Genomic DNA, 21,021 nt, shown 5'->3' on the forward strand with positions numbered 1-21,021 from the left:
CTGCTGCAGCCCGTGTTTCGTTAGCCCAAATATGGAAAACAAGCGAAGTCCCAACCAAAGAAGAATGGCAACTTAAATTGACAGAATATGCACAGAATAAGAGAACAAGAAGAACATACATATAGAGAAGATTGGAATTTTTTTATTGAATATATGGGAAATAACTACCGGTATATACAGCTGAAAATGCTGGCAGCATTAAGATAAATTCAACAGTGTAATAAGTTTTGATGGGTGTAATAATGGAATACTGAATGGTAGAGTTTTGTAAAATATGCAGGGATTTACAGTATGATATGCAAAATGAACCATGGAAAGAGAAGAAAGGAAGTCATTGATATCTTAAGGATGTAAAAATGAGAAAATTATAGAAAAAAGAAAATGAATGCTTGGAGGGTCAGGTAAATTAATAAATGGAAATGATATTTGTACATAGTAGGGATGTTTCTGAAAATGTCCTTACCATAGCCAATTTTGCACTCACTGAGGGTGTACCACTAATAGGTGGTACACAAATAAATTTTCACAAATTTGTGGAGGATAAGGCAATCAATGGATGATATTATAATTAGTAGTAGTACAGTGGTACCTCGGGTTACATACGCTTCAGGTTACAGACTCTGCTAACCCAGAAATAGTACCTTGGGTTAAAAACTTTGCTTCAGGATGAGAACAGAAATTGTGCTTTGCCGGCACAGCAGCAGCGGGAAGCCCCATTAGCTAAAGTGGTGCTTCAGGTTAAGAACAGTTTCAGGTTAAGAACGGACCTTCAGAACAAATTAAGTACTTAACCTGAGGTACCACTGTAGTAGTAATAATAGTAGTTTATGTAATCTATATCCCACACTTCCTTTTGAAGGAGCCCAAGACGGCAAACATATTGAGATAAAACATTTTTAAAGCATTCTAAAAACATTCAACCATTGATTTCCAGGTTGCCAGGAACTGCCTTTTTACCCATTGAATGCCTGTGAAATGTGTGTGTCGCCCACCACACACTCAGAAGCGAATTATCGGTATCTTTATTAGTCATTGTCAGCAGTAATAATACACTATATTTTAACCTCCATTGTTTTTTTTACTTTCAATGTATAGCCTTCAAATGTACAACTGAAAAATGTCAGCATATTTAGAAGAGACCCTTCAAGTGTCCCTATTTTCCAGCGACGGTCCTGGATTTACAGAAGCTGTCCTGGTTTCTGATTTGATCCCAGAATGTTGCACTTTTCCTTAGGACGTCCCTATTTTCATCGGAGAAATGTTTGAGCGTATGGAGTTATGCAACCCCCAAGCCAAGGGGATAAGTAACTATACAACGTTTAGAAGACATCTGAAGGCTGCCCTGCGTAGGGAAGTTTTCAAAAAAGTTTTATTCTGTTTTTATATATGTTGGAAGCTGCCCAGAGTGGCTGTGGCAACCCAGTCAGATGGGCGGGGTATAAATAATAAAATGATGATGATGGAATAGGATGTCCCCATTTTCATCGGAGAAATGTTGGAGTGTATGTTATGCAACAACTCAAGAGATATGAAAAGGCTAAATGGGAGCTGTAAGTATGTGTGTCTAAAACAGGAATGTTTCTAATTTCTTCCTAAAAGTTGATTAACTAGGGAGGCAGATAAACTTCACCAGGGAAATGCCACCGCAAAGGCCCCGCCATAGGTCGACGGCCACTGGCTCACCTGTCCTCCAGGGGTGCCAACTTGAATAAAATATTGGGGGGACCTGGGTAACCCCTGGTGCGTGCACACCATTCGAATGGCAATGCCCATCAACTTTGGTGGGGCAGTCCCCTCAAATATTTTATTGGGGGGTCACTTCAGCCCCTAGGACTTGGCTCCAAGGACCTTGCCTGCTGATTGAAGGGTGCAAGATACCTGAAGCAGGGGAAGGAGCCTTTTTAGATGCTTCTTTGAGAAGAGGGTTTTTTTGGGAGGGGGGAGGTCAGGCAATGGGGCGGGGACCATCTGTTCAAACCACCTGGGGAATTGTAGCTCTGTCAGGGGAGTTTGCAGCCACCCCTAACAACTCCTAGCACCCTTAAACTATAGTTCCTAGGATATGAAAATGATATATTGATGGTATCGAACCCCGAATAAACTGGCAAAAATGTATAAATCTAAATCAAATAAGTGTTGAAAATGTAAAGAGAAATAAGGTTCTTTTTATCATATGTGGTGGTGAAGGGACAGAATACCCAAATCCTGTCTGTGAAATCACCCCAGGCTTCAATAATCACCCCGGGCCTCAAAACTGTCAAAAACTCCTTTTGTCTTCTAAAAAATCCAAAACAGCTTTTCTCTGCTCTTCTCTGCTTTTCTCACAAGATGCTGTGGCAAAATGCAAAATGTTACTTTTAAAGGCTAATTAATAGGCTCTGTTCATAGCAGGCCTGAGAAACTGAATCTTATCTCATTCGGTTGCAACATCTTGGACATGCTGAACTGCCAGGGCTCCTCGACCCACCCCCTCGGCTTCTCATTCCCCCTTTCCTGGGAAGGGTGCCAAGAGTCCAAGAGTCCCAAGACAGCTTTCTGTTCATGCTCAGAGGAACTCATGGGCAGGACTCCTGAGGGAGGAGAAAGGAGGAGGGAACTGGAAAGGGGTATATATGCTTGTGCACAGGACTGTGAACTTCGTGTATGCTTTTTGTGACTTATCACACTTGCTCCTTCTACCAGTTCATGGATGGTAGAAATAAAAGCCTTTTCTCCGAACTATTCCTTGAGTGTCTGTTGACTCCCACTTCCCTTCCCCAGGCGCAATATTTTTCCCACCCGAGGGCAAAGCCTCATAAGGCTACAGTGGTCTTGTAGTAAGGTTAAAGCTTACTGGAAAATGATATATAATGAATCGAAAGCGATGTTTAAAATAACGTTTGTAAAACAGCCAGAAGCTTTTCTTTTGGGAATTACAGGGACAGAACTACCTAAGGTGTATAGAAACATATTCATGTATGCTACTACAGCGACAAGAATGTTATTCGTCCCAAAATGGAAAGAAGCAGAAGTCCCAGTGAAGGAAGAATGGATCCAAAAACTTATGCAGAATATGCAGAAATGGTGAAACTTACCGGAAGAATAAGAAATCAAGATAACAAACATTTTATAAAAGAATGGGAAGGGCTTATTGAATGTTTACAGATAAATTGTAAACAGGTAAGAACATTGGCAGGATTGTAGCAATAACCTGCAGTTTCATAGAAGTATATATTTAAAGCGGATGAATAAATGAGCAAATTAAGTTAACTTGGATATGCAAAAGATATTCAAAATAAATTTAAGGAGCCGCAGAAAGAGGGGGAAGGAAGTCAAGTTTTGAAATGTTAAAAAGACTGTTAAATTTGTGAAATGTATAAACCTGAAAAGCACAAATAAAATATAAATAATAAACTATAGTTCCCAGTGGGGCCAGGTTTAGGTTTGATGAGGCCCTAAACTACTGAAGGTAATGGGGCCATTTATATGTCCAGCTTTCTTTTGTCAACAACAAATTATCACTGTTTTTTTGTGCTGAATATATGCTACATGGTAATTTATGGACCTAATAGGTATCTAAAGCCATTTGCACATAACAAAATATGCATTTTATCAAAGTAATTTGTATAGAAATGAGCAAACCAGTGATATTTTAAGGAGCAGGCTAGCAGGTGGGGCCCATAACTTACATCATAGGAGCCTACACAACACAAAAGACTGTTACTGTATGTAGGTTTTATTTTATTTGTTTTTTTATCTTATATTTTGGAAACGTACATCCAGTTTTCCCCCTCTTTTATTCCCCCCCCCCCAAGAGAGTGAGGCCCTAAGCTATAGCTTGTTTATCTTATACGTAAATGCTGCACTGGTTCCCAGGATCCTTAGGCCGGGGTGGGTGGGGAGCCATGACAGTTCCATAGCGGTTCTGTAGCGCTTTGCATTTACGGTGGGTCCAAAAACGGAGGCGCTTGGCAGCTGGGAGTCTGTTTGGAGAGGTTTGTTAGGCAGAGGCCAAAAAGAAGAGGCCCCTTCCCCAATTTTGTAGGGAGAAGAAGAAGCCGGGGTGGGGAGAGGGCTGGGTGGCGGTGGCAAAGGCTCTTAGCCTGGATAGGACTAGGCCTCAGCCTGCATTCCTGCTCTGATCCGCTTTGAAGGTTTTTATTTTTATTTTTTTACCCAGGCGGTAGGTATACACCTTACAAAACAAAACAATTAATGAATCCAAGGCCTGCCAGTTTCCTAATGATGATGATGATAATGATGATGATAATGATAATAATAATAATAATAATAATAATAATAATAATAATAATAAATGACTTATTCCCCCACCCACCCAAACGGGGTTGCCCCAGCCCCTAAGCTCCCTCAGCCTTGAGATAAGAGATATCTCATCTGACTCCAGCGGGGCAAAGGCCTGCTGTAGGATTGCCTAACAATTTGGAATTTAATGCAGGGTTGCACAATTTGGATTTTAATGGGCTGCGGGTTAGCTTGTGTGGGGCTGTGGCTTTACAAGGAAGGATCTGGCCGTATTCTCCTCCCCCCTGCCTTCCGTGTTATGTATCTTGGTGTTTGCCTATAGCCACCAGCTTGGCAGTTTTAAGAGGATAAATATTAATTGGCAGAGGCGAAGGTATCGCTGGTCACTAGGAACGGTGGTTGAGAGGTTCTCTGGGTGGAACAGCAATGGAACAGAAAGTGGCTCATGGATGTTTATATAATATCTATCTATCATCTATCTATCTATCTATCTATCTATCTATCTATCTATCTATCTATCTATCTATCTCCTGGTTGTGTAAAGGCATCTGTTTGGGCCACAGTGGGAAGTTGGATTGTTGTTGTTGTTGTTGTTGTTGTTGTTATTGTTATTATTATCAGTGCTTTTTTTCCCCTTTAAAAAATGCTTAGGGGTACTCTCATTTTGACTCAAGAAAATCACAATTTTATAGTTCAAATCGGGGGGAAATAAATACAGTACATGAACAAAAGTACAAAGATTTACAAAAAGTTTAGGGGTATGCATACCCTTGCGTACCCCCAGAAAAAAGCACTGATGATGATGATGATTAACAGTCCATCCATAGATCTCAGGGTGATTTGCAACAAAAAAATACTATAAAAACCCCCAAATGCATAATAAAAGTAAGAACCAAAACAAACCAATAACCCCAGCTACCTCCTTTTTGGCTTTATTTATTTATTTATTTATTTATTTATTTATTTATTTGGAGCATTCGTACCTTGCCCTTATGCCAAAAAGGCTCCCAGAGTGGCTCACGTGCAATCAATTAAAAACAAGGCAGACTTTTACAGTCTTAAAAAATGTGTTACATGAGGGAAAAGAGGTAGAGAGGGAAGGGTGTGTGAGTGTGGAATCAAATGCATGCACCAGTTCTTAAACAGTTGCTCTCATAATAACCAGATGACATAATTGGTTGGGCTAGGTTTGGTCTGATCCTGCCCGTCTCTTGTGGGAAATTTGCAGCTCAGTGGCAAAGCATCTGCTTTGCGTGCAGAGGGTCCCAGGTTCAAATCCAAATTTATTTGCTCCTTCAGTGGGGTAGACAGAGGCCAGTGCCTGATACCCCTCAGCAACAGATGACTGTGAGGGGTGAGTGTCTCCTGCCAAGGAGAATCAAAAGCCTGACTGGGTGCAGTGCCAGCTCCAAATTTTTGTAGGCTCTAACAATCCTCCAACATGGCTGGGGAGTTTCCTGTAATTTGTTTCAGATATTTTGGGAGCATGAGATGAACATTTGAGAAGCGTCTTAGGATTCTTTGCACAGCAGAAAGAAGCCTCTTGTTTAGGTGTACAGTAGTACCTTGGTTCTCAAACTTAATCCGTTCCAAAACCAAAGTGTTCCAAAACCAATGCGCCCTTTCCCATAGAAAGTAATGCAAAACGGATTAATCCATTCCAGACTTTTAAAAACAACCCCTAGAACAGCAATTTAACATGAATTTTACTATCTAACGAGACCATAGATCCATAAAATGAAAGCAATAATCAATGTACTGTACTATAAAATAAATAAGACAGTATTGTAGATAATTAAAATTAAATGATAGTCATTGGGGGTTTTTCGGGGGGGGGGCGCTTTTATCCATTTCTGCAGTCACACAATCAATCAATCAGTAGCTGAACTGGGTTCCACACAGTCACTAAAACAAATTAATCAAAAAAGCCTCAAAAACAAAAAAGCAAAAAAGCAAAAAAAAAAAGGGGGGGTGGGGGAATACCAAACTTAATCATTCCAGAAGTCGGTTTGACTTCTGAAATGTCCCAAAACCAAGGCGCAGCTTCTGATTGGTGAAAGTGCCCTGGAAACAATAGCCAACAGCTGCATCGGACATTTGGCTTCCGAAAAACATTCGAAAACCGGAACACTTACTTCCGGGTTTTCGGCATTTGCGTACCAAGGCATTTGAGTGCCAAGGTACCACTGTGCAGCTGGACTGTGTCTTCAGGAAGAGAGAGCTTGCAAAAACCAGACCTCAGCTGCTTGCTCAATTGCCAACATGACTCTTTGGGCAAAGGATAGGTCACCTCTACCTGGAATTCATGTTTTCAGCTTGTGGTAATGAATTTCCTGCTGGGCAACAAGTCTTATATTTTTATTTATCTTGCTGCCGTGAATGTTTTAGCAGATACTTTGAGTCACAACATTTGCTTCATTGAAGGAGCTTTTGAACCATCGCCATGCAGGCTCTTCTGGGAATTTTCTTCTCTCTGCTAACTACAGGTAAGGGGCAGCTGGAAGCTCCTAATGGTATCAGAGTGGGAGATTTTTTTCATTAGGAAATCTGTGTTCTTCAGCCTAGAGGCCCTGGACTCAGTGGCATAGCGTGGGTTGTCAGCACCCGGGGCAAGGCAAGTAATTTGCACCCCCTAACCCATGGATTTGCGCCCCCTAACCCTAACCCCCAGATGTTGCGCCTGGTGCGACCGGCCCCCCCTGCTACGCCACTGCCTGCACTGCAACTCTCATAATCCCAGGTCATCGACTGCAAAACACTGAATTACATCCAAGCTGGTATGACTTGGTGTCTATTTATTTACATGACTATCCAGTAGGGATGGCTGAATCTGTCAACTTCATTTTTTCTCTCTCAGCTCATCATTTTTCCAATTTAATTTTAGTTCTCCATATTTCTGCATGAGTTTGAGATTATTTTTTTTCATCCTTGGGAAAATTAATCAGCATTTTCAAAAAAGCCTCAAAAACAAAAACGCAAAATAGCAAAAAAAAGCGCCAAACTTAAAAAACTAAAAAAACCCAGGTCCTCCTTCTCCTTTACTGCCACCGCTGGAGCCAATCACGCCATTGCCACTTCCAGAGAGAGATGCAGACAGAAGCTGCAGATCCATTCTAGCCTTTTTATTCTGCCTGTGCCTCTCTCTGTCTGCTTCTCTTGGTCACTGGTTTTTTAAAACATTAGGGGGTGCCTGGGTATACCCGGCAGACACCCAACACATGCTTATGGTAAGATGCAATGTCATGGGCAAGGCTAAAAGTACGGTCCCAATCCTATCTGCTATCTACGAACCTAACTGCTGTATACAAGAGCAATGCATGAATAGGGTCTGTGTGCGTGCTCTGATTCCACAGAAACAGAGGAGGGCAAAAATGTACTTAATGTAAATTTGCTCCTTTATCTGGCATACAGGTTCATTTTTAAAATAAATAAGGAGTATATGAAGCACACATAGCCTTGCTTATAGCCACAAGGTTTTGGAGACCCTGTTTTGTTGTGGGTATATTTTGCAATAATGTCATTAATACAATAGCAATGTATTACTGGTGGATATGCTCTGCTTTACTTTGTTCTGGAGAGCTTCCCCAATGCTATTGCATTATTGTTGTGTGCAGCAGATTTTTTTTTTTTTGTGGGGGGGAATACCCTGATTGGAAATGATGCAATGTGACCGCTCAAAAACGTTTGCCGGCTTAAACAGCACTGAAATGTGTATGACTGCCCTAGTATCACTGTTGAGTACAAGTCATCTAGAATATGCAGTAAAAAGGATGCCAGAAAGAGTTCTGAGTGGTTTAAAAATAAATACAAAACAAAAGTAGAGGGGCAGCCATATCAACCCTCTACTCTACAGCTTTGAATTCTACCCACCCTGTATCATTCATGCAATTGTCTTCTCTTCCCTTTCTCCAGGTGCCTCTTTGGACTGTGTAGTTTGCCGTGGACAAACATTCTGCACTGGCACAAGGGAACCTTGCCCTTCTGCTGATGATGTGTGTTACATGACTTTGGCAGAACGCCCAAAAGGTGGACCATAGGAGTGAATAGACTGCAGTTTGTGCAAAACTTATGAATCCACTGGCAACATTGGTCCTTCCCAACCTGGAGGGCTGCTCACATCCTCGAATGTGAGAGAATCTCTTGCCTTCTGTGTGCAGGACATTAGCCCTGCTACTGAGCAACTGTCTCATCCTCGTGTGTGAAGTGTGGAGAAAGCAAGTAGGGTCATGGCCTTCAAAGCCATATGTTGGGTTTTACCCTCATTCTCAGAAAGACAGCCCAAACCTTAGCTCAGGGTGTATTGGCTGGGCCTCTACTGCCCAAGAGGAATAGTGTCTCTTCTCATTATATAACTCATTGTGCCTCCATTTTCCTGTCTATAAATGTGTATTGGGGTGGGGACTCAATATTTTAAGCCTTATTGAATAGCATACTGCATACTAAGGAAGGGTGAGATTCTCACACTTAAATCTCCTTTGGGGCTCTGGGATTTACCCCGCCCAGTTTTGTTCCTTACCTCAGTCTGGTTTTCACTTTCTGCCCAGTTATGTCATGCCGCCCTTGAAGTGAAAAAGGTTAGCTTGTGTATGCTTTGTGCATCTTCATCACCTGTCGTGCATGCCCATTTGACGCATAACCCACGAGGATTCTGCAGGCATCCCCTTACGCCTTCTAAATATACCCTCCTTTCTTGTTTTCTGTAGATAACACCACAGTTACAAAAGTAGTGAAGGGCTGCCTTTCCCCTGACCTCTGCAAAATATCGTTCGAGATTGATCTTGGACAGGATAAACACATCAGGGAAAGCACTGTCTGCTGCTCAAAGGAGAATTGTTCGCCAGATTCCCCTGAATGTAGGTATTATTTTACGGGCAACTCCCAATTTGCACAGGGGTTATGTTCCGAGGCTCCGAGCATTTATGTGAAATCGAGTATATTTGAAACGCCATTGGAAAAGCCTCCAAATAACCTCAAAACCTCTGGAAACCCTTTAAAACCAAGAGCACTTACCAACGCCAAACTCCACGACATTCACTCCCTCCACACCCCCAACTCTCCACAGGCCTCAATGGTCGGTCAAATGCTCCTAGGATTGCACTTGCAAAGGCTTGTTGGGTTGCTAGGCTCTGTTTTTGTGCCTTTTGCCCTTCCTGGGCTCTTTTAAGGAGGTTTTTGCCATTTTTAAAGTATGGGTTTGGCACCATGCATGTTTGTGCAGTTGTGGGCCAACTGGGCACGTTTCAATTGGTCATTTGCCTGTGCTCGGTAGCGGGTGGCAGAGCAGGATGGGGCAGTGCCGCATATACTAGAGGGGTGGGCTGAGCCCACTCCTGGAGGTCTGCCCCCATGCCCCCTCGCAATTTGCAGTTGAGCGAGTGCGCAGGCTCAGTTTCCCAGGCATCAGGCTCAGCCTGGAAGCTTCCTTTGCTGCCTGGAAAACTACCCCTGGGGCTTCCCCATTGGATCTCAGTGGACTAGTAGCATATGCAACCTTCTGTTTTCTCCCCTAGGTATGTTTGTTCCTAAAGCAAACCTTTCTGTAGAGCTCAGGTCATTCTTCTGGCATTCTGCCCAGACCAGAAGTCTGACAAGGAGCATAACTGGCAAAAGATGGATGTGTGGAGAACGATGGATGTGTGTTTATTGACTTGTTAAAACCTGCGGAAATAAAGTGAAAGTAAAGTAATTTTCCACCGTCCTGCCCCTGGAGCGGGGGGGTCAGATTTGACGTTTGAAGCTCATTGACCAGAAATAAATATTTTGACAGATAGTTAAAAGGAGGGAAACATTGTGACTCCATTGTTTCTTTTCGCTTTTAAAAGAAAAGAAAATGGACAGAATATTTTGAGGAAGATACTTTGTTCCTTGGGTACTCGAGGTAAAGAACAATCAGAAGCTTCTCCCCCTAGAGGGGAGCCATGAAACTGTAACCTGGGAACTGCAACTGTTTACTGATTTTGATCGTGGGAAGAGTTCTGTGACCTTGTAAGACAATGACTTCAGAAGCACTGTTGGGTGCTCTCTGCAACATAAATGCCCTATTGGACCAATTAAGTCAGAAGATGGACTTTATGACAAAAGCTGCCAGTGCTCTTGATCAGGCAGTGGAAAATCATAAGGAGCCCATTCAGGAATTAAAACAGGAGTGTGCCAAGACAAAACAACGAAAAGAATAGGACTTTATTGAATCCTGGGAGCCAGAGATGGAGGAACTTATGGCCCAGCAGGAAAATGAGCCTTTGGATTTGAAAGATAAAGTCTTGATTGGACTAGAAATGGGGGGTAGGTTTGAACCCCCTATGTTGGGATGTTTGGACTTTCACAGCCCAGAAATGGGCCGCCAGAGATTTGGAGCTGTTGGGCTTTTTAAGTTTGGAGGGAATCTGAAACATGCTGTAAAACACTACATGGAGCTTAGTCTGGATTATGTGAAAGGGGCTGATTTGTCGAAAAGGGTCAAAAATACTACAAGGCTGGAGTTCCTGCGACTGAAAGGAAGAAATGAAGAAGAGCTGCGAAAGGGACATGGAAGAGATTTGAAGGCCTCAGATATAAGGGCACCAGGTTAATGCGCTAGACTAATGGGGAAAAAAGACTGACAACCCCGGGACCGGGGGAAGGGGATGCTGGAAGAAGATTGAATTGAACTTTCTTATATTATTACAACTATTATTAGAAAGTTTTATGAATGTTGGGAAAATGCTGAAATGGAATTAATTGGCTCTGGCTAAAATACTTAAAGAATGTGGTAAAAGGGTTGGTATTGAGAAATTCTTTAAAAAAAGAGAGATTTGAGCTTTAAACTTTAAGTTTGTTTTTAAAAGATAAAATGAGATTAGAGTAAGATATCATAATGATAAAATATTATGAACTGTGGAAAGGATTTGCTGGGACAACTATTAATCAAGAAACAAGAGATGGGAGGGGGAGGAGGTCAGGGAAAGAAGGTAATGAAATTTGGAGAATATGGAAAAAATGGTTTTATTGTCTCTTTTTCTTTTTGTGCTTTTATTTTTCTTTTTTGATGTGTATTTTTTAAAAAAATCTTGTGCTTCAATAAATATCATTTAAAAAAAGAGAGAGAATGATGGATGTGTGGAGATCAATGGATGTGCCCTTCAGGCACATGAAGGAATTCAGCAGGGCAGGTGTGGAGGACTCCCTGGTCCTGAATGGGGTAACTGTGCCCCTGAAGGACAAGGTCCACAGCCTGGGAGTCAATTTGGACTCACAGCTGTCCATGGAGGTGCAGGTAAATTCTGTGTCCAGGGCAGCTGTCTCCCAGCTCCATCTGGTATACCGGCTGAGACCCTACCTGCCCGCAGACTGTCTCGCCAGAGTGGTGCATGCTCTAGTTATGTCCTGCTTGGACTACTGCAATGTGCTCTACGTGGGGCTACCTTTGAAGATGACCCGGAAACTACAGTTAATCCAGAATGCGGCAGCTAGACTGGAGACTGGGAGTGGCCGCCGGGACCATATAACACCATTCCTGAAAGACCTACATTGGCTCCCAGTACGTTTCCAAGCACAATTCAAAGTCAGGGTGCTGATCTTTAAAGTTCTAAATGGCCTTGGCCCAGTATACCTGAAGGAGCATCTCCACCCGCATCGTTCAGCCCGGACACTGAGGTCCAGCTCTGTGGACCTTCTGGCAGTTCCCTCATTGTGAGAAGTGAAGCTACAGGGAACCAGGCAGAGGGCCTTCTCGGTAGTGGCACCTGCCCTGTGGAATGCCCTCCCACCAGATGTCAAGGAAATAAATAATAATAATAATAATAATAATAAATTTTATTTATATCCCGCCCTCCCCAGCCGAAGCCGGGCTCAGGGCGGCTAACAACACTAAAATAGTGCAACATTATAAAAACATCATAAGAATTAATTAAAATCAAAATTGATGGCAATACTAAAGTATTGTAAAGATTGCCAAAGGAGGGAGTCAGGCTGCGCTCTGACCAAAGGCCTGGCGGAACAGCTCTGTCTTGCAGGCCCTGCGGAAAGATGTCAAGTCCTGCAGGGCCCTTGTCTCTTGTGACAGAGCGTTCCACCAGGTTGGAGCCGCAGCCGAAAAAGCCCTGGCTCTAGTTGAGGCCAGCCTAACCTCTCTGTGGCCTGGGACCTTCAAGATGTTTTTATTTGAAGACCATAAGTTCCTCTGTGGGGCATACCAGGAGAGGCGGTCCCGTAGATACGAGGGTCCTAGGCCGTATAGGGCTTTGAAGGTTAAAACCAGCACCTTAAACCTGATCCTGTACTCCACCGGGAGCCAGTGCAGCTGGTATAGCACCGGATGAATGTGATCCCGCAGCGAAGACCCCGTAAGGAGTCTCGCTGCGGCATTCTGCACCCGCTGGAGTTTCTGGGTCAGTCTCAAGGGCAGCCCCACGTAGAGCGAGTTACAATAATCCAGTCTGGAGGTGACCGTCGCGTGGATCACAGTGGCTAGGTCAGGGCGAGAGAGGTAAGGAGCCAACTGCTTAGCTTGGCGGAGATGAAAAAATGCCGCCTTTGTTATAGCTGCAATCTGCGCCTCCATGGAGAGGGAGGTATCGAAGATTACACCCAAACTCTTAACGGACGGTGCTGGCACTAATTGCACCGCCGCAAAAGATGGGAGTTGCCCCCTCAATCCCATATCGTCCCGTCCCAGCCAGAGGACCTCTGTCTTCGAAGGAAAAAATAATATCGGACTTTTAGAAGACATCTGAAGGCAGCCCTGTTTAGGGAACTTTTTAATGTTTGATGTTTTATTGTGTTTTTAATATTCTGTTGGGAGTCGCCCGGAGTGGCTGGGGAAACCCAGCCAGATGGGCGGGATATAAATTATTATTATTATTATTAGTCATTTTAGCCCAATACCATGAGGAAAGAAGTAATCACTTTCTACTCTGTCTAGACAGACACAGCATGCATCAAAAAAGGGTTAGGAAGCTTCTGCTTCTGCACTGCTGGGGGCAGGGGATCATAGGTGGGAGGTAAGGACTAGGAATACTTTGTCTAAACCAGGGGTCTGCAACCCGCGGCTCCGGAGCCACATGTGGCTCTTTTACATCTTTGCTGCGGCTCCGGGGTGGATACTAGCGAGGGGAGGAGGCGCATTGTGCGCCCCGACACTCCTCACTGTGGCGGGCACTGTACTGGCTGTGACGTCGCATGGGGGCGGTGCGTGGGTTAGTCACGCACCGTCCCGACATCACCTTCCCGCCCGCTGTCAGATCGTGGCTCCGGAGATATATTTGTTTTAAATGTCGCAATGGTTTTGCAGCTCCCAGTTGTTGTTTTTTTTTCGGAAACGGGTCCAAGTGGCTCTTTTTGTCTTAAAGGTTGCAGACCCCTGGTCTAAACTAATCTGCACCACACTGTCTTTCCTTAATTCAATTGATTCCTCTTATGTTTCAGTGCCAAGAATGCCCCCCGATGTCAATGGAAAGTTTTGCCCATCCTGCTATTCTAAAAATGATGTATGCCCTGAGGAATATGTCTATTGTACTGGAGAGAATGCTTTCTGCATAGGTTTTATCACGGTTACAGGTATTGCTAATTGTGATTTCCGATGCTGCAGTCCATTTCAGTTTTTCTTCTTCCTATGGGATGTGGATTGATTTTCAGTATTGGTGGGAAAGAATTGTATCTCAGGGCTAGCTTTTCCTGAGATGCAAACAGCATCTTCAGAGAGGTGACTTTTGTGGAGACTGAGGCAGGGAGAGAAAGAGTTAATTTCCCCCCAACCCTGCCCTCTTCATCCCCTTGTCCCCTCAGAATTTCTTGTGGCTGCTATTTACCAAAGAAAAATGTGCACCTTAAATGCATGGATGTAGTTAATGTTGCTTCTAGCATACTTTCCTTGCAAAAACCCCAAGCTGAATCACTGGCACCTCCAGTTAAAGGCCATAGATAGAAAAGATCTTCCCCGAGACTCTGGAGGGCCACTGCCAGTCAGAGTAGCGGACAATAATGAGCTAGAATGATTTATCCAGTCGTCCTGCTTTCATTGGGGGCTAAATCCCCTCCGGACAGGAATAATGTGGTAGCACTGGAAACCCACCACTTCCTATTAGTGTGCCAACAACATGTTGCAAAATACGCCCACAATAAACACCAGTCTGGAGGCACCCGCAGCAGATGCAGAATTGAGCCCCACCCTTCTGCCCATCAACTGATGTCATGAGTGATGTCTTGGCAGGTGGGTGTGGCTTGAGGGAAATGCCCTCATGTGCCTGGGAGGCCAAAATTGGCCAGTGGGGCAGAGGTCCCCCTGCCCCCTCCGGTCTAGTAGCTCAAGGCAGGTAACTTTCGAGTCCAGTCACAGCAACCATTTTGGTTAGAAAGCAGAACAGTTGTTTGGGCTCTTTCAGTCTTGCTCCGTATTGTCAGGGGAACCTGTTCCGATGCAAACAGATTGAACCATGGTAACCATGGCAAGAGCTTAGATGGTCTGACAAATTGGGTATTTCCTTGAAACCTCCTCTTTGCTATCCTTAGGCTATTTGCAGTTGACCTTTTCATCTGATGTTCCCTTTTTTGTATTTTTGTTTGCCAAATAATATTTATTAGTTTTCCAAAATTTCAACAAATCAATGCCAAATTACACCAAATTTAATATAATTTTTCCCCAAAAGTTGACTTCTCACTCTTTGTCCTCAATGTGTCCCTACTTTCTCCCATTGCTGCTTGATATTACATATTTATCTCCGATTCACATTTCATTCCTTGTTTTCAATTTATTATTGTTGTTAATTACAGTGGTACCTTGGGTTACAAACGCTTCAGGTTACAGACTCCGCTAACCCGGAAGTAGTACCTCGCGTTAAGAACTTTGCTTCAGGATGAGAACAGAAATTGCACGGCGGCAGCGGGAGGCCCCATTAGCTAAAGTGGTACCTCAGGCTAAGAACAGTTTCAGGTTAAGAATGGATTTCCAGAACGAATTACCGTAAGTTCTTAACCAGAGGTACCACTGTACAATACTAATTATCAATTCCTGTTCATTCATTTACATAACAATATCATAATACCTTAACCTCTTTTGCTCCTTTGTTCTAATTTGGTATATCAGCTTAAGGTCAGCCATGATGGATAAAATATATGTGTCCTACCGTGGATAGGTATTTTTTTAAATTGAGCAGATGGGTTTTTTTGTGTTTGCGCGCTAGTTCCTGACTCCCCTGACCACTCGCCTTTGATTTCCCTTGCAGACACAAACGTCGTAAATAGCACCATGAAGGGCTGCATTTCTAAATCTGGCTGCCAGACACTACAATCAATGAACAGACCGCTTTCTGCCTTTCCTAATATGAAAAATGTGACCTGTTCCCAGGCCAAGGTCTCTCAAGCCAGCAGGGCTGCTCCCTCGTTAGCATATCCCCTCCTGGTTCTCCTGCTGATGAAACTTCTCTTATAATATCTCTTTTGCAGCATCTCAGCAATGAAGAAATACTCCTCTCTTCCCCCTTTGCCTCTTGTTTTCACTTCGGCCTTTCAAGGGTATTTGCCTTCTTCTCTATTGTATTGAGTGAAAGTTAATAAAAGTTGAAAAAACTGAGATCCTATCTTTGTCTGCCTAAGAACATAGGACTCTGCCTTCTACAGAGTCAAACAATCTAATTCAGTACTGTTTAATGGGCAATGTCTCTCCAGGTTTCAGAAAGAGTTCTCTGCCAGCCCTGTACAGTGGTACCTCGGGTTACAGACGCTTCAGGTTACAGACTCCACTAACCCAGAAATAGTACCTCGGGTTAAGAATTTTGCTTCAGGATGAGAACAGAAATCGTGCGGCAGTGGTGCGGTGGCAGCGGGAGGGAATGAGCTGGGATGCTGGGAATGAGCCCGGTTTGTTCTGCATGGAGCTCTGTTGCTGAGCCACAGTCTTATTTATTATTTGTACCCCGCCCATCTGGCTGGGTTTCCCCAGCCACTCTGGGCGGCTTCCAACAAAGATGAAAGATACACTAAAATGTCACATATTAAAAACTGCCCTGAACAGGGCTGCCTTCAGATGTCTTCTGAATGTCAGGTAGTTGTTTATCGCTTTGACATCTGGTGGGAGGGCGTTCCACAGGGCGGGCGCCACTACCGAAAAGGCCCTCTGCCTGGTTCCCTGTAACTTGGCCTCTCACAGTGAGGGAACCGCCAGAAGGCCCTCGGAGCTGGACCTCAGTGTCCGGGCAGAACGATGGGGGTGGAGACGCTCCTTCAGATATACTGGACCGAGGCCGTTTAGGGCTTTAAAGGTCAGCACCAACACTTTGAATTGTGCTCGGAAATGTCCTGGGAGCCAATGTAGAAAAGCACGTAGAAAAAATGAGCTATACTAAAATTCTCACCATGTCAGTTAATACTTGATGGGTAACCTTTAAACCTTCCCATGGTGTACGTAAAAATTAGGGCCACAAGGTGGCACCAGACACAGAGACTTGAGTTTGGGTGTGGGCAGACTGAAGGTTTGTTTCACTTTTACTTCCAAGGGGTCCCGGAGAATTGCAGCAGGCGTCAGGGTTGTTTTGTGCGTTGCTGCTACGGCACCAAAGCGGAGGCCTACTCTCGAGTAAGACTCCAGCCGCTTTGCAGGGAACTGAAGGTGAGCTCAAAACCCCTTCCAAGCTCTTTTAACCTGTTGGCAACAGCCAGCCACCCTCCTTGAGCTTGTAGCGTGGCGGGGGGGGGGGGGATAGTGCAAGAGACCTGTGGGTGCTGGGAGAAAGAGTGTGTGCCAAAGTCTGCGGGGTCCCCACTTAGAAGCCCCCCAAAACACGCGCGCGCACCTGCGGCTGGCTTTAGCCTCCCTCCTTGCTAAAAGCAGTCCGGCTGCTGCTGCTGCTTTCGTGATTCTGGCTTCTTCTTCCTCTCCCGTATTTCTGCTTCTTCCAACCATCTGCAAAAGGGGGGAAAGGCTGCAGCTTAGCGGCGAAGCACACGCATTGCACGCAAACTGTATCAGATTTAATCCCCAGCATCCTGGGAATGCCTTCCTTTCTGCAAAGCTGGAGGGCCGCTGCCGGTCAGTGCTGACAGTACTGAGCTCGATGGAGCAGTGGTCTGATGCTTGGTGTGATGCAGTTTCCAGAGTGATTAGGCCAGCATTACTGGCGAGGTTTCCAGAGTCTCACTTCCGTGCCCTGAGGACCAAAGGTTGTGGGCTGTTAAAAAGGCGTTGATGCTGGCAGTTCCACACCTTGCACAAACTGGTATCTTTTTAAACAGACTACAGTGGTACCTCGGGTTAAGTGCTTAATTCATTCCGGAGGTCTGTACTTAACCTGAAACTGTTCTTAACCTGAAGCACCACTTTAGTTAATGGGGTCTCCTGCTGCTGCCGCACCGCCGGAGCACGATTTCTGTTCTCATCCTGAAGCAAAGTTCTTAACCTGAAGCACTATTTCTGGGTTAGCGGAGTCTGTAACCTGAAGCGTATGTAACCTGAAGCGTATGTAACCCGAGGTACCACTGTATCTTGAAACTGCCCAGTTTTTCCGTCCTGCAGAGAAAATGCTACACTGTTTATTTCAATGACATATCAATATCTGATGCCAGTATTGTATTGTTGGCCTCTGTCTGTCTCGGGAGGTGATGGAGAGCACCTTTGTGGGTGAGGTCAAGCTGTTGGAAGGTTGCAGCTGATTTCTCTTAATGTTTTTGCACTTGTGTGCATTGCTGTTTTAGTGTGGTTGGCACCAGGCAGGCATCTCCACGGCACTGTTTTGGCACCTGTGATTCTATGAAAATGAAATGCCTCTCCCTTATGTTCTTTCAGCTGAGACCTCCACAACCATGGCTGAGTGTCTAGAAAACAGAAGAATGGCAGATGTCCTTAGCATTTTGCTGGAAACACCAGATAAGATCAAGCTTGATATCGCCATTTCGGGAGTAACGGGTGCTGGGAAATCTGCCCTGGTCAATGCCCTTCGAGGTCTTGGCGATCATGAAGTAGGTGCTGCACAAACTGGAGTACGTGAGACCACTATGGAGGTAGTCCCTTACCAGCACCCTAAGCTTCCCAGTGTAACAATATGGGATCTCCCAGGAATTGGCACAAATCAATTCGCAGCTGATACGTACCTCCAGCAGGTAAACTTTGACCGCTATGACTTCTTCATTATTGTCAGCAGCCGCCGTTTAGGCCAGAATGATATTCTCCTGGCAAAAGCAATTAAGCAGCTGGGAAAAAAGTTTTACTTTGTGCGCACCAAGGTCGACTTGGATTTGGAAAGTGCCAGGAGACAACAGGCCCCCTTCTATGATGAGGAAGGTGTCCTGAGGAAAATCCGTGACGACTGTATGCAGAGCCTCAGAGAAGCAAAATTCACCTCTCAGGGGTTTTTCCTCCTTTCCAGATATGACCTCAATAAGTACGATTTCCACCGTTTGGAGGAAACGCTAGAGAAGGACCTCCCTGTCCACAAACAACGGGCTTTTATTTTGGCCCTTCCAAGCATCTCCACGCGTATCCTACAGAAGAAGAAAGTGGTTCTGAAGAAACACGCATGGGAGGTCGCCGCGGTGTCGTGTGGCGTCACCGCAACCCCAACGCCAGGCATCCCTTTTGCTTGTGACACCTCAATCCTCTTGCCTTCCATGTTAAACTACTATCAGGAGTTTGGTGTGGATGATGAGTCTCTTGCCAAACTTGCTAGGCTGGTTCAGCAACCTGAGGAGGAACTTAGAGCCCAGATGAAGAAGTCCCCTCCATCTTCAGCATTGCCTTCGCGTGTAGGCGAGTTACTGACCAATGCGGAGGTCGGGTTTTTTCATATTCTGTTCTCACCTCTATTGCTGCTCCTTGGCTCCCCAGCAGCAGGAAGAATAGCTTTTATGTCGACGCTGAGAATGCTGGAAAAATTTGTGGATGATTTGGAGGAAGATGCTGAAAGGGTTCTTAGCAAGGCAGTTGGGAGGAGAAACGTGTAGGCATGGAGGGTTTTCTTTTTTCAACATTCTCCCCTCATTATGTTTTATTGAGTTTCAACGTTTTTAGCACATACAATCAAAATACAGTTTTGTCTCTTCTCTTGTTTTTGTCCACTTGCCACCCCATTTTTCATGGAGTTGTTTTTTCTCCCCTTCTGCTGCATCCTATCTTCTATCAATTAAATCATTATCATGATATTATAATCTAATTCCTTCCGTTCTGTTTTCATATAATTACCTTTTAAGGTGTAACAAGCAGTAAATTTCATATCTACTTTCCACAGCTTTCCCCCCACACACATTTCTGTATTATGTCACAGGTCTGTAGTCCATTGGATCATTGTTGATTTAACCATTTCGTCTTCCGTCTCCCCTTTTTTCAATATTCGTTATTGTTGTTTTCCAACACCTCGGAACTTGATGTCCCATCCAGTACAGCTTTAACAAATTATTTAACAAGTAATCAACTCTTATCACTTTGTTCCAGGAAACTCCCCTATGTGATACTAGTCGTTCCCTTACAAGGCTAGCAAATTACAAGAAGAAAGATGCAAATATTTGTCTGTTATCCTATCTATAAACCAGTGCAAATGTTTGGGGCTGGTCTTTCATTTTTTGGTGTCTTTGTAATTGTAATAAAGTTTTACCATTCTCCAGCAAATTTGTCCTTGTGCTGCTCTGGGTTTTGTGTTAATTTCTCTGTGGGGGCTGTTTACCACACGCACTCGTATCAGGATAATACAGGTTCCCTTGCTGTCTTGGAGATAACCATACTTGCTGCTGCCAACAAAAATCCAGTTAAGGGTTTATCCACCAGGTCTTTGCGTGTCAAGGTCCCCAAGCCACCCCCCAAAGAAATCACAATTCACACAGAATTTTTGTTTAAGGTTTTTGGTATAATTTTGGCCACAACTTTATTAAAATACAAAATGTGAGTGGTTGCTTAGGCATTGGTCAGGGACAGAACTGACTTCCGCAACCCTGCAAAAGCCAGTAAGGGAAACCATTTGGGGAGAAAATGGAGCTGGGCGCCAGAACTCTCCCCGCATGCTCCCAGGGACTTGCGCAGCCCAAGCCCCACGCCAGGGATTCGGAGGAAAGCATGGCGAGCCCCTGGATTCCTTTAACGGAATTCCCTTGCAGCAGTAGCATTGGAGGGGCAGGCACAGCCAATTCTTTACCCCTCCACCAACCCATTTTTTAACCAATGCCTAACTGCAACCTTACAAGTTGTGACAATTTGCTACGCAGTAGGCAAAAACCAAACGGCACCAGCCAATCAGCCAAATGGACAAAAATCCTACCAGGCCTCTGCCCCAAAAGCAGACGGCCCCATGACAGGCATAGCAAGGTCAAACGCAAAAGCCCTAAATCAGGGAGGGTGGGCGGGTGATCCGGTACACGCAGCGAAAGAAGAGGGTGTCCTGCTAGACCCCACCACAACACGTGCTCTCCATGAAGGAGAACACGCTTTGTTGTTATTCATATACAGATTCAGTAAGGCTAGCTCTGGAGTGCTGGTGATATGCTGATGGGTCATTTTATCTATATCACCATCACCTGGTCTCAAAATAGTGTCCCCTTGGGGAATATTCACTAGATGTACCAGTAATGACCCCTGTCTCTGCAGCCAAGCCAGGACAATGGTGAGCTATGTTGTAAATGTTGGGCAAGATGCCATTTTTGCATCATTTCCAGTTTCATATCTTTAATGCAGTATTTCATATATTTAATGCCGGTCCATATCTTTAATAATGGTATTCATGTTCAATTTCAGTTCCTTAATCTGTTTCCCACATAATGTTTCAATCCCCCAAATTTGCCCAAATCAGTTAGATCTTTCCACTTTTAATGCACAAGAGCTTAATGTTT

The 21,021-nt window shown here is 44.4% G+C and overlaps 2 protein-coding genes across 11 annotated transcripts; both read left to right on the top strand.

Moving 5' to 3' along the window:
• Window positions 1–1,459: 1,459 nt before the first annotated feature.
• LOC310711734 (phospholipase A2 inhibitor CNF-like) lies at window positions 1,460–15,787 on the top strand. 10 transcript variants are annotated; one of them, XM_083513958.1, is made up of 6 exons: window positions 1,460–1,550; window positions 6,631–6,728; window positions 8,155–8,268; window positions 8,946–9,095; window positions 13,645–13,776; window positions 15,441–15,787. In XM_083513958.1, the coding sequence occupies exons 2-6, from the start codon at window positions 6,686–6,688 to the stop codon at window positions 15,644–15,646; spliced, it is 645 nt and encodes a 214-aa protein (XP_083370084.1). In that variant the 5' UTR covers window positions 1,460–1,550; window positions 6,631–6,685; the 3' UTR covers window positions 15,647–15,787. The 10 variants fall into 10 exon arrangements, with proteins under 10 accessions (XP_083370084.1, XP_083370077.1, XP_083370079.1 ...); XM_083513951.1 differs by lacking the exon at window positions 1,460–1,550 and adding an exon at window positions 3,429–3,448 and having other exon boundaries at window positions 6,634–6,728; XM_083513953.1 differs by lacking the exon at window positions 1,460–1,550 and adding an exon at window positions 3,805–5,540 and having other exon boundaries at window positions 6,303–6,728.
• A 781-nt stretch (window positions 15,788–16,568) lies between these two features.
• On the top strand, window positions 16,569–19,810 carry LOC310712463 (interferon-inducible GTPase 5-like). Its single transcript, XM_083515551.1, is given in 3 exon segments — window positions 16,569–16,723; window positions 16,729–16,822; window positions 17,996–19,810. Coding segments are annotated over 3 exon segments (1,362 nt in total). The 5' UTR covers window positions 16,569–16,609; the 3' UTR covers window positions 19,150–19,810.
• Window positions 19,811–21,021: the final 1,211 nt, after the last annotated feature.

The sequence above is a fragment of the Podarcis liolepis genome, assembly GCF_965112155.1.
Source record: "Podarcis liolepis genome assembly, chromosome: 7".
In the NCBI taxonomy this organism is placed as follows: Eukaryota; Metazoa; Chordata; class Lepidosauria; order Squamata; family Lacertidae; genus Podarcis; species Podarcis liolepis.

Excerpts from the sequence above, each read along its gene's own strand:
- LOC310711734 (XM_083513958.1), top strand. The coding sequence starts at position 6,686 with ATGCAGGCTCTTCTGGGAATTTTCTTCTCTCTGCTAACTACAG. Across the intron at positions 8,269-8,945 it reads TTTGGCAGAACGCCCAAAAG|ATAACACCACAGTTACAAAA; the intron begins GTGGACCATAGG and ends TGTTTTCTGTAG. Across the intron at positions 13,777-15,440 it reads AGGTTTTATCACGGTTACAG|ACACAAACGTCGTAAATAGC; the intron begins GTATTGCTAATT and ends TTTCCCTTGCAG.